A 14307-nucleotide genomic window follows, 5' to 3' on the forward strand; every position below is an offset into this window, starting at 1 on the left:
TGTTTCATTTTTACTTGTCACTTTTCGCATATTAAGAAAAAGACAATATATTTTTTCATGTTTTACCCTTGAGATTAATTACTTATTTCTCAAATTATTCTCCAAGACCTAGTACTCCCTCTGTCCCTTTTTACTTGTCAAATTTTGACACACGAATAATGATTGGTATAGTGAGTTTACCATTTTATCACTTTTAATTGATAGAGTCTTAAATATATTTCCTCACTACATTTTTCAAAGACATTAACTCAATGTTAATAAATTGAGGGTATAATAGAAAGAAAAAAACTATTCTTTCTTGATTTTGTCAAAAATGACAAGTAAAAGGGGAAATTAAATTAGGAAATATTTGACAAGTAAATAGAAATGGGGGAGTACTAAAATCAATTAATAAGGGTAGTGTGGTAAAATAGACATGACAATTATTGTTTTCTTAATGGATATGTCTAGTCCAAATGTGATAAGTAAGAGTGGACGGAGGGAATACATATTATATTAAAAAAATTATAGTCAAAGAAATATTTATTTCTCTCAAAAATTTGAACAGTATCATGTAAATTAAATTGATACGGGAGAAGTATATAAACAATTAGAGTAGACCTTTTCTAGAAAAAACAACGTGATGACTAACTCTCTATACATAAGGAGCGGTGTTAATAAAGAGATTACTATAGTAATTTGTAAGAATTATTTATTGGGCAAACCACATAATTAATTAAGATTACTACTTATTGGATACATATGTTTCAAGGGTTATATCAAAGTAATATTAGTACTATCAAATTCATGTCACGGTAACTAAAGAAAGCCTTAGAAGAACACCAGCAAACAAAAACTCTCTACAATATTCCCTTTGATCCTTTTGCGTTGTGGCATAACATAATAATCAAAACTAAGAACCATTTCTTTCGGAGACAAACAATCAAAACCCACTCTGAATTAAAGTTTTCTCTGTAGCAGTTACTTTGATTTGATCTAGTTATAAATGAACAATACAGAATAATATTTGGATTCAGGAGAATTTGTCGGCCATGGTGATGATATCTTGAGAAGAAGAGAATAGATTAGCTATTGTTGGAATGAAATTGTACGATGAAATTCTTGAATCATAAAGGAGGAGACATAATTGAGTGATAAATATGGGAGGGGAGAATTAAAAGATAGTGGTTGATTTGGAGTGAAAGAGTTAATTAAGCAGATAATTAATCAGTCATAGTTTTAAGGTATGTAGGTATCTAATAATCTAATTGTATCTTCAAATAATATATTAATATATGGTATAAAATATTAAAAGTGATAATATATGTAATTATTTGAAAGTAAAGATAATATTAATATATATAATAGTGATGTATGTCTAAAAAGGTAGTTTATCCTTATTTATATACGTCAACTACGATAATATAAAATGTCAGGTGACAATCACATTGTTTTTAATAAGAGTACTAAGTCTTTTGTTTTGTTTTAATAAACACTAAACAAGGAATTAACGAGAGACAAATTTATCGTGAATAACTCCTTGCTCAAAGGAATAAAAAATCACGACCTATAACGTGTTTTCAACCATCAATCTCAACTAACTTCTCAAGAGTAGTGTTTTAAATTGCAACTCAGCAATCTAATCGGACTAACTTTAGTACATCAACTCAATAGTTCACTCAAAACTGTTCTAACTACTCTCCAAGAAATTACACTTGTTTCTTATTGCAAATCCTACCCACCCAACTACTCTATTCAATCTAGAAATTATTACAACTCAATAATAACCTTATAACAATCAACTACAATCTCAATATTGAATAGGAGCTATTACAACAATTAATACTTATATTACAAGAACTAATTTTGACATCAAACTAGCACGACATAATAGGTTGAGTTACGATCTTCGATCTTCACCTTCTTACTCCTTAAATTTTTGTGCAAACTTTAAAAGAATCTTTTTTATTTTTTTAAAGAATCATTCTATGAAGCGAATGTCATTCAAATAATATGGACCTCCACGTGATAATTAGGGACATAAAAATACATTTCTTAGGAAGTACTGCCTTCGTTTCCTATTGTTTGATCTCGATATGAAAAAAAAATGTTTCATTTTATTTGTTCAATTTAAAAATAAAGAAAAAAACCATTTACCTAAGCTTCGTCATTATTAGTACAAATTATGAGAAAACAAGGACAATAGATATTACAATTTACAACACACATACCAATATGGTTCAACTAAATGTTAGATTTTCTTTTAATAAAAAATGTACTTCACTTGTTCATTATTTTGTACTTAGAATTTTCTTTTTGAAAATTTTCGCACTTTGTTAGAATGTAATATATCTCTTAAAACAAGAATTGTGAAATTGTTAAGTTTGCAATATTTTATCTTAATTTTTTCTATTTTTTGCAAATATGATCTCTTTTTTCCAAATTATATTATCAAGTGCCATAATTTAACTCCTATAAGTTTTTTTTTTTGTTTCAACAATTTTCTATGAGTTAGTACAATGAATCATACTAAAAAAATCATTTCACTTAATTACAAACGTTTATCAATTTTGTATGTCACTTTCAATAAAAGGAGAAAATGTTTTAATTATATTGTTTTTTTTTTGTTTCTTTAGACTGATGATACCTCAAATTACATTAGGAATTAATCTAATTATATCCAGATATTGATTAGCTGTCATATAGTATTATATCTAAAATGGAAATTTAAAGAAAATATAGTTTTTCTTATTTTTAAAATTAGAAACTAATTAATTTTTTAACCACAAAAAAGAATTCAATTAAATTAATAATAATTTCAGTCTCAAACTAAAAACATTAAGAATCTACTCAAAGAATCTACATTTAACTTGTACTATCTCTCTTAACCTATTTATCGCTTCTTTTTTTTTCTTGTGCATGTTTTTTCATGTATATCAATCTTCTTCTTTTTATTACTTTTTCATGTCTTTACATTATATATTTAAGTTTCATATTATAATTCTTCTAATTCTATATCAACAAAATTAACAAGAAGATAGATATAAACATGTAAACACGAACATATCAATTAATATCATAAAGTAAAACAAGCCGACAAAAAGACAAATGGTCAACTTCTCCTTAAAGAATCCCTCTACTTTATAAGCTTTATGGAAAAGCTTGCATGTCAAATGCCTCCTTTCCATTAATGTTTATACTTGGTCCAACTTAATATATAACTTTTTTCAAAAGCAAACATTTTTTTCGATTCAAATTGTAAGTGAGCATAAGAGATCATTGAACAGATGAAAGCATAAATTAATACAAGTGGAAAAGAAATAGTTGTGTTTAAGACATAAAATAAATGAATAAATAATTAAATGAGAACATTTCAAAAGATCATGTATTTACATACACAAAATAAAGAATTGGGGTAAACACTTCATGAAATAAACAATACCATTAATTTTCTTCAACTTGCAATGGGCCAATATCATTCTAAGACAGCAATGGGGATATCCTAGACTATATATAATATATCATATTTTGACATATATGACACATATACACAACCTCCCTTTTACATTTTGATGGATTGAGATATTTTTCTACAATTTACAAAGCTGTGTATAGATATATATATGTATATATATATATATATATATTAGTATTTGCTTCTATTCACTGCAGCTGTACTGTATCCGCCGCTGCCTCAGGGGGTGAATTTGCAGCAGCAACAAGAGCTGCTCCAGTGCCTGATCCATCTTCCATGACCCTGAGAACGACGTAAGGGGAAACTTCTTCCCCTAAAATTTCCGCCATTGCTTCATTCAGGTATTCTCTGAATGTGGTGTAACTTGTGTATAAACCACCCTCGATAGCCACAACTGTTCTTCTCATCCGACTTGGCCTATTACTCCTGAACTTTCCACTGGCTATGCCCCCACTCCCATCTCGACCAATCTTCTTCAAGATTCCTACGATACCAGCAGCTGCTAGTCTAGCAGCCCTTCGAGTAATGACATCACATACCTTCACTACAAGCTTCCGGACTTTCACTGGCACATCGGGTAACTGAAAGTCGAGGGGCCCAAGAACCAGAAGTAAGAAAGCAAGCAACACGGCAAGTAGTATTTAACAAGAAGTGGACAAATATCATATGCCACAATCATTTAAGTGTAGGATAGGAAGATAAAAAGGGTATACCTCCAGAACTTCCTCTAGGATTTTGGCTACTTCACTCAAGTCAGGTGAATCATCCTCATGCATAGCAGCCATCAACGGTGTTCTGTCATTATTTCCAGTTAAACTAATAAGTACTAAATTCCATACATCACATAGAAATATTCATCGAAAAAGTGAGAAGAAAACATGTTGCACCTCAAGACGAAAGGAATTGCTAATTTTGAAGATGAAGGTCCAAAATCATCTGATTGCTTAGACATTCTAAGGAGCACTCTCCGGACAATGTCTCCCAAATACATTCCTGATATCATTTTCTCAAAGCCCTGCAGCATAATCCTCAAATATGATGCTTGAAGTGCGTCAAGTCATATAAAATACACCGGGGTTTGCAAGAAATAAAAACTTTACCTGATCATTTGGGTTTGGGCTAGCAACATCCAAGTCGATATCATATGAGGTTCTTGGTAAATGAGATGACCAAAAGTTTCCCCATTCCATATTGACCACCTAATTTACAGAAAGTAGGAAGACATGTAAGCAAACTTTTATAAAAAGAACTAAGCCTAAAAAAATGTGAACATATGCAAGTAAATATTACCATGCTTCCAGATGTTGTTAGAAGACCTTGACACTTAATAATTGCATCTGCCCGCTCCAAATAGCATGCATTAGTGCCAGTCCCAATTATAACCGCAGCAACTGTGTCTTCATCATTATAATGTCCAAGAGCTAGAGTTCCCACAGTATCATTTATCTGGGGCATAATGCAACAACAATAAGCTCTAATACCCATTGCACAAGAGCTAATAATAATCAAGTCTCGATTAAAATTTGAAGGAAAATACTATGTAAGACGAAGGAGAAAAATATTAACCACAGTAATTCTCCAACTTATACACAAGGGAAGACATTTATAAACTAGTGATAAAATAATGATTTCCTGGACTGAACATTCAAAGAAGGCAAGATACGATAGTAGAAACAAAATCATTTCTATATATGCCCATTTTCTTTGTTTTAATGTTCTACAGAAATCAAGAAAGAAGTGTTAGGACATCTATTGTACAGCTTCACTGAAATAAGGTCTACAAATAACTATCCTATTATGTGGAGAAATACATGGCCTAAAGGTTAAAATATCATATCATACAGCTCTGAGCAACACCTAAAGTAAAAACAGAGGGGACTTAAACCATGTAACATGAGCCTAGTGGAAGATAGCAAGAATCCAAAAGTAAGTCTCACAGACATGAGCAAGGATATATATCTAAGCAGAAGTTGGGCAGAAGCAAGAATCTGGAAGAGGGAAGTGCTCACCAGTGCTGCAACCCGCACATCTAGACCTTTCCTGGAGAGTGCTAGTTGCAGACATTCAGAAACGTCTCTCCCAATCTACAAATAAAGAAACATGAGAACAGAAAAAAAGTTATATTGTAAATTGACAATCCAAAGGTATATTGTAAATTGACAATTCCGTAGCAATGACCTTAAAAACAAGGGCATGTATATGAGGTTCATAAATCCGTACCACATTCACATCACTGATAACTATTTCCCACTTGTAATATAAAGGAAATACTGAGACGACTCGAAAGAAATAGACAGATTCTTCAAGCTGTTAGCTTTGCATGGTCATATAATACAGTTCAAGTAACACAAGCAGTACTAAATTTCCTACCGAAATATCGACATGCATGCACGGAAAAGGTAAGTGTCACACCCCGCAAGACCGATAATTACGACCTTATTCATAAAAGGTAAGTCATAGACATTTACAAACTTTGAACTACATAGAATATAAGAGCAAAGCCTCTCGTTAACTAACCATATCTTCAATTGCAAATCCTTTTGTCCATTTCATCAAAATGCCAGATGAGACGGAAGATTGCTTCACAGGAAATGAAAATGTGAAACCAAGTTCTCTCCTCCTAGGTGAAGTCTGTTCTAAGTCATTACCCTCTTTTTCAATGAAGTCCTTTAGCGATGAAGCAATGAAATCAAAGAGATCCTACACATAACAAAAAAGGGTAAAGACTGTTGATCTCTAACAAATCAAATAAAAAAATTGTTGTTTGCAGGAAGATAATAAAAAAATTAGAAGCACAAACTCAGTTACCTCGCTTGTGCTTGTCATTAGGTGTTGCGGAATGGGTTGGCGTTCAATATCTTGTCCAAGAATAGCAGACCTTTGGTCTCCTAAGTGGACTCTCAAAACTCTAAAGTTTGTACCACCAAGGTCCAGAGCATAATATGTTCCCTCCTCACTCCTAAAATCATAAGCCCAAAATTAGTTATCAAATAACAAAAATATGATCATTAGAGAAAACTAACAAAGTAGCCACCTGTCAGCCAGCATTAAAACTGCAACACAGAGCGAGGAATTCTCCTGTGTTTCATTAACTCAAGAGACATTCAACCAGAAAAGCCAGCATTAAAATTGCATTGTTCCCCGTACTTCACGACCCTAAACACAATACATCCCAAAAAAAAAAAAAAAAAAGCCAAACACAAACACCCCTAATCAATCATAAAGACAAAAGATCTACCACCACATAACACAAAAGCACAATCTTTCACACAAACCCTCTCTCCTTTCAAGGAAAAGAACTTGTAACCTCCCACTCCCACCCCCTCCCCCCCAAAAAAACAACCTACCAATGCTTTGCTTCTATCACCCCTAGCAATACACAATGAGCAAACGCATGAACAAACGAATTAGCAAAAGAAAACAAAACATCATAAAGAAAAAAAAACAGGAACATGGTATTCTATATTCATCTGATAAACAAGTGAGATAAGCATCCATATATATACCTACATAAACATTCACATGAATTTTCAAAAACGTAACAGATAAGCAATCAAGCTCAAATGAGGCAAGAGAAAAAGAAAAACATGACATGGAACTAAAAGTTGCTAGTATTAGTAATAACTTAAATGCAAGAGTGTGATTGCATACATACCCATTTGGGAGTTTATCAACATATGTAAGCAACATCTTGAGTTTACTCCCTCCTTCAGAAGCAAGTCCAGCATGCATTTCAACAGCCATAGCATCAACTACTTGCTTTAATCTAAAAACAGTAGTATCACATGACTCTTCCAGTTCTTCCAAAACTTTCACCATTTTCAACCATTTCCTCCTCTTGCTTACCCTCTTACCCACCATAGCTGCTGCTACAATACACGCCGCCATAGCACAACCCACCGCTAACCCAACTCCTAACCTCCCCATACGACACCGTTCCCTTCCTCTGCTTTTCTTCTTTCTCCCGTTTCGAGAATGAATCAGTCAAACCATTTTTCTTAAAAACGACACCGTTTTTAAACAAAATCCCGTTTTAAAACTCCCTCCTTTTAATAAACCTTCGCTGATTATATCACTAAAACAACGTCATTTAATGTTCCCTGAGTCATTAAACGTCGCCGTTTCCTTTTCCCGATAAGCTCACTGTTCTAAAAAAAAGAAAAAACTAAAAACACGGCGTACTTTCCGGTAATCAACCACCGTGAATGATGCCGTATTAAATTAGTTGAAACTAGAACTGGAAATGAAACTTACTTCCTCCTCCTTCTCCTCCGGCGTTGCTCCACTGCCGCCGGTAACAGTATGACGTCGGTCTATTGAAATATGGAAGTTTGATAAAAGTGAAATTGTAAGAGAGATTGTTTCCCGGTGAGAGTTATCGCCGGCGAATTCGACGGATATTTTCTCCGGCGACGACCGGTAATATTTTAGAGAGAGAAAGGGCGGTGGTGTTGCGCTTTTTTGTACTAAGAGAGTGTGTTATTTGTGAAAGCGAAGGTCTGATATTTATAGTAGAAATGAAAAAGACTATTTTGCCCTTGATGTATTAATTTCTTTTTATTGTTTTTGAAAAATGAGAAAAAACATTTAACAGATTTTGGAATTTTGTGAGAAAATAGGACATTAAATTGATGAATATTTACGGTTATTGCCATTTAAGTTTGACTGTTTTTAATAATACAGTTAATTGGGATTAACCTTAATTTATAAAAAGTAATTTTGGTTCATTAAAAAATTTGACTAGTTTGATAGAGACTTGTTTTTTCTTTTGCTTAATAGTGGACTACTATTTTGACTTGTTTGATTCGGACTTTAATTTAATTAAATTTAAACTTCTGAAATAATTAATAGTATGTTTGCATTTATGTTTAGGATTTTATAATAATAATTACTTTATACTACTTTTTTTTTGAATTTTTAAGTTGTTTTTTTATATGTTGTATAGATCTTTTAAAGTTTTTATGATTTTTTTAAAATATAATTTTGAGGAATTTACTTATATTTTTTGTTTTTATTTTGAGGAATTTACTTGAGAGATTTATGAATTTAAGAAATACATATACATTTATAATTCTGTTTTATATGTGGAATAAGTCTTTGATTAGTTTTTTCATTTAAACCTTATTTGACTATTTTATTTATGATTTTGTATTTATTTAAGCGTAAATAAAGATGAGTATTTTCGTAATGAATTAATTAAATCCATAAAAAAGCTATAATTTAATATATTTAATCATGATTTACGTATAGCATTACGTCACTTACTTTAGATATGTATGAATGTAAGAAGCACATATATTTACAATTTTATTTTATTAATATGTGAAATTAATCTTTGATTATTTTTCTCATTGAACTCTTACTTGACCATTTTACTTTAGATTTTTATTCATAGTGTAAATAAAGATGAGTTTTTTTTGTAATGAATTCATTAAAAAAAATTATTACTTGATATATTTAATCATGATTTACGTATAGCATCACGTCACTTATATGAATTTAAGAAACCATATACATTTATAATCCTATTTTATTAATATGTGAAATAATTCTTTGCTTAGTTTTCTCACTCAATTCTTATTTGACCATTTTACTTTAGATTTTTTATCCATTTATGTTAAATAAAAATGATATTTTTTGTAATAAATTAATGGAGTTCATTTTAAAATTTATTACTTAATATATTTAATCATTATTTACTCATAGCATTACATCACTTACTTGAGATATTAATGAATTTAAGAAACACATATATATTTATAATTTAATTTTATTATTAATATATATGAAACAGGTCGTGATTACTTTTCTCATTTAAACCTTATTTGACCATTTTACTATGTTTTATTCATTTAATTAATTAATACATACCTCATTATAATGAATGTATTCCCTTGTAGGTGATCTAACAAATCCAAATAAATAAGGTAGACCAAAATTAAAATAATTCAAATAAACATAAATGCATCGGCTAATAATTCCAAAATTTATGAAAAGGATTTTATAATTTATGATCTTTTATTTTTGAGTAGGTTGCATTTATAACAAAAAATGTTCTATAATTAATAAGAAAAGGGTATTTTAGTAAATTTACTTGGGATACCCTTCTAACCCCACAAGTTTTTATGTAGAGAACCAACAAAGTGAGATTCCACTTTGATGAAATTCATATGAAATATTAAAAGAGAGGACAAAAATGTCATTTTAAAAAAAAGCTTTGGACAAAATGGTCATTCAGAAGTTATTGGGGTGGGGGGTGGCGAAGGGGGTAGGTAGAGAAGACAGCAAATTCCAGAAGAAATGTTTTTTAAAAAATAATTTAAAAAATAGAAAAAAAAAAGAGAAATAATTATTATGTGGAAAAACGGCGACGTAGAAGGTGCGGTTACGCTGCGGACCGTACCATAATGACAGCTGTGTTTCGTTAATTCCAGCTAAGCATTAAAAAGGTTTAAATATTTTTTCTTCCGTTTATTTTACTTTATCATATTTTTTTGATAACCAAGAAATTCGTGACCCGTCCTTGGACCAATCACAGTCTTCTAAACTCGATGGATAATGGGTCTGCCCCTCTACCTTTCTCCACTTAAATACCAAACTTCGTTTTGCATAGTGTGGGGCTTGAACTTGCGACCTAAGCCACAAATTCTCCACTTTTACTTATCATATTTAGACTTGACACACTCATTAAAATAAAATTAAAAAAAAAAATATATGGCTATTTTGCTACATTGTTCATATTAATTGTTGTTTAGTATTACAACAACAATAATAATAGACCCAGAGAAATTCCTTCATTACCTCAGTCAGGTAGAAAGACTGTTTTCGAAATTGATGTTTAGTATTAGAACTATGTTTACTGTATTACAACAATAACAATAACATATCCAGCAAAATTCTACTCTATAAGGTATGAAAATAATAAGGTGTACGCAGATTTTACTACAACCTTATGGAGGTAGATAAGTTGTTTTCGAAATTGATGTTTAGTGTTAAATCTTAAAAAAAGATTTTAAAAATAAGTAATTAATGATCAGCTCTGGAACTATTCTTTCTTGATATGTGAAAAGCAACGAGAAAAAATGAACAAAAAAATATTTTTTAGAGGAGTGCAATCGTCTCAGTTTATATGACCCACTTTTATTTTTAGTCGATTTTCAAAAAGATGACACGTTTATATATTTGCAAATAATTTAATTTTAAAATATTCATTTTATCTTTAATGGAATGATTTACAATTATACAATAACATATTTTCAACTACAAAATTTTAATTTATTTTATATCGAATAAAACTATCTCATATAAATTGAAAACGAAAAAAAAGGTCATTACATTTTTCTTAGTAGACAGTACAAAAGACAATAGATTGCAACCCATAGCTGTACTATTCTCTTTCTTATGTCTTCCACACTCTCCTCCACCATATACATGAACCACCAAACAAAATTCCAAGAAAAAGAAATGAACAAAAATGTGAAATTTATAAAGTTTTTTTTTAAAAAAAAAATGGTAAAAGTTATAAGGAAAAAAGAGGAAAAAAATAATTCTTAACAATTTAAAATAAAATAAATTTATCCATTGATTTGAATTTTATTTCAAATATGAGGTAATTATGATTATCCAATTACAATTTATTTTGCAAAAACATGATTTAGCCAACAAAAGTTTTTTTTTGTTTTACTTTCTTAACCCTAACTTTCGCAAGTTATTCATTCATTTGATTGTAAAAAAACAAGTTCAATGATTTAACAACTCACAAAAGATTGAATTAATCGTTATTTTCATTTGGTTAATATGTAAAACAATGAAACTAATTTTATTGTACTTTATTGTAATGTAGACATGACTGTAATTTACGTGATAACTTTTGGATAATGTATTAACTAGTTCACTATAAATTGATAATATTGTATCAAAATTATGATATTTTTGATAGTTTTAAAACTTATGAATATAAATTTCATATTATTATTTTAAAAAAGGTAAAATGTGTTCCGAAAAATTATGGGCAAACACATATTGAAACTACAATCTAAACTTTATTCAAATCTAATTTTATTTATCATTCTATGAGAAATATATTTGATTTTCTAGATTTTGTGTTTGATTTTAATTTTTGGGGGTGGGGGTGAACATGATAGGCAATTGGATATAATTGAGCTATTTTAATCATTTTAGGTAGGTGTAATCTTTTTGATTAAAAATTATTGGTACTCGAAATCTCAATGATAAAATATACTTTATATAGATAAAAATATATTATTGAAATTCTATAAATTTTGAGGAGCAAATTTGTTATATTTTCTACAATTGAGGAGAAAAATTGAGTTAGTTCACTATCAATAATGACAAATTCGAAATCAAATTCAAACAATTAGCAAATTTGTTATATTTCCCATAGTGACATTATTTGTAACTTTCATAGTTCAAAAATTTATATAAAATGTTATAACTACTCTTAGAAATAATAGGCATCATGTAAGCATGATATCATAGCTAAGCTTTAATCTAGTTAATTTATGAGTTTATTTGGATTAGTTGATATGTTTTAAGTGGTGAAATTAAGTTTATAAATAAGTAGTACGCGTTTGAATAAAAATATTGAAATTGATAATAAATAATTGACGTATTTGGTAAAAAGAAGTGTTGATAAGCTAAGTGTTATTTAAAATAATAACTAAAATACATTTTGAAAATACAAATTTAATTAGTATCCTTTTAAAGAAACTGAGAAACAACTTACATAGAAGGAATATGAAGTTAGAGCAAAGGCCGCAGAGGCGTATTCAAGATTTTGAGATAATGGGTGCACTGTTATAAAAAGATTGATCTATGATATAAATTTGATCAGTTCGACATTTAGGATTTTACTACTAAAAATCGTTAAAGTTTTAAAATTATAGATCTAAAATTAAATATAAAATTCAAATTTCTAACCTCGCGGAGAGAGGTGCACCCAGTCATAATCACATTATGTGATACTTCAAGTGTGGGTTCACACATCTATATTTCAATATTTTTTTTAAAAATATAACACTACTATGTATGATCTCGGGAGGGGACCATGGGTTCACGTGAACCCGGTGACCCCCCATTAGATACGTCTTTGAGTTAGAGGTTTTATTTTTAAAAGATATTTTGAGAATCAAAAAATATTATGGATAAATTCGTAAAAGTTTTGATCAAATTAAAAGTGTTTATAAGTTAGAGTAGACCGATTTTGAGAGTTTATCAAATACGTAGATAAGTGAAAAAGTATTTATGAGCCAATTTTGCTTGTAAGTTTTAACAAACATCCTCTCTCTCTCTCTCTCTCTCTCTCTCTCTCTCTCTATATATATATATATATATATATATATATATATATATATATCATATTTTATTTTGAATTCAATAATGTGATAAGTTATTAGGCAGTAACAAATACTACAACAAATTTAATTATTAGGGACAAATTATTTCGTCATCTATAAATCATATTTCGTCACTAAAAATTTTGTGTGACGAAAAAAATTTCGTCAATTAGTCATCACTAAACGTGTGTCACTAAAAGTATACAAAGACGATTTAGTGCTTCGTCGCTAAAACTAATATATTAACTACAAAAAGAAAAATCGTACCCAAATGCATAAACATTTGTGACGAATTTATTTGTCGTAAAAAGTCTAACTTTTTTTGTAGTTAATAGTACTTTTGTCACTAAAAAGGTTATAACTACCGACAAAACTATATCGTCAATAATTATTTAGTTCAATCAATGACGACATCAATTGTCTCAAAAGTTATATGTATTTCGTAGTTGAAAAAATATATATCGTCACTAATGACTATTTTTTAAATACAAAAAATTATTTTGTCCTTAAATGTATAAATTAGGGACAAATTTATTATTATAAAAAAGGTTAATAATTTTGTGATTCAATCTATCATTTTGTCACTACAAGTGTTGCTTTTACCGACGACATTTGTCACTAAATATTATCATAAGTAGTGACAATTACAATTGTCACAAAATAAAAAAAAATTATTCATATTCAACAAAAAGAGTACTACGACAATACATTTTTGTCACTGAAAATAATCAAGATGTGATGAATTAATTATTTAATGACAAAAATATTTGTCTCAAAATTAACCCATGATCATATAATAAAAATAACTAAAATTATACTAAAGAATAATGTCTCATTACAAATTCCTTAAATAAAAGTAAAATGTGTGCAATGACAAGAAAATCTAACCAAAATATACCAAATACTACTCCTAAACAAAGACATATAAGTAAAAATTCCTTCCAAAGTATCAATAATGTGGTGACGCATAGCTTCCAATCAATCATGCTTCAATTCTCACCTTTTATACCTGTAAAAAGAGAGGGAAAATAAAATAAAGATTTAAATTGAGATGTTCATATTAGATTCAAAAGTAAAAATATGTAACACGATTTGTCTTTCATATGTTGTAATGCCCAGTTTTATAAGTAATTTTACAATATAAATTTTATCATTAAAAATTTAACATAAGTGAGTTTATGGAGTATATCATCACAAACTACTCTATATGGCAACATAAACTCCACCATTCATGAAACTACTAACTATTAAAACATAATGTAAAAACTAAAACCAGTAAAATTATAAGTGCAAAATGAACAAAAGAACAGAAAAATCCCACATAAAACCATAAAAACAGTACCAAGTTCACATCTTTAACAATTGGTCTCCTAAATAAAGAAAAAAAAAGACTCAGTTGTGATTAGGCCTTATATGGTATAATCTCCGATCAATTACTGAACCACAGAGTGTGAAAAATGATAATAAAACATAGCCAATAAACGTTAGATCTACATA

General features: G+C 29.4%; 1 protein-coding gene across 1 annotated transcript; it reads right to left on the reverse strand.

Annotated features, from left to right (window-relative positions):
* Window positions 1–3324: 3324 nt before the first annotated feature.
* LOC125818066 (hexokinase-3) lies at window positions 3325–7694 on the reverse strand. Its single transcript, XM_049497577.1, has 9 exons — window positions 7110–7694; window positions 6263–6413; window positions 5972–6154; window positions 5464–5538; window positions 4745–4900; window positions 4555–4653; window positions 4342–4469; window positions 4168–4249; window positions 3325–4035 (listed from the first exon to the last, which is right to left on the reverse strand). The coding sequence occupies exons 1-9, from the start codon at window positions 7379–7381 to the stop codon at window positions 3643–3645; spliced, it is 1539 nt and encodes a 512-aa protein (XP_049353534.1). The 5' UTR covers window positions 7382–7694; the 3' UTR covers window positions 3325–3642.
* Window positions 7695–14307: the final 6613 nt, after the last annotated feature.

This window comes from Solanum verrucosum, unplaced genomic scaffold (assembly GCF_900185275.1).
Source record: "Solanum verrucosum unplaced genomic scaffold, falcon-dt-bn FXZP01000253.1, whole genome shotgun sequence".
Classification (NCBI taxonomy): domain Eukaryota; kingdom Viridiplantae; phylum Streptophyta; class Magnoliopsida; order Solanales; family Solanaceae; genus Solanum; species Solanum verrucosum.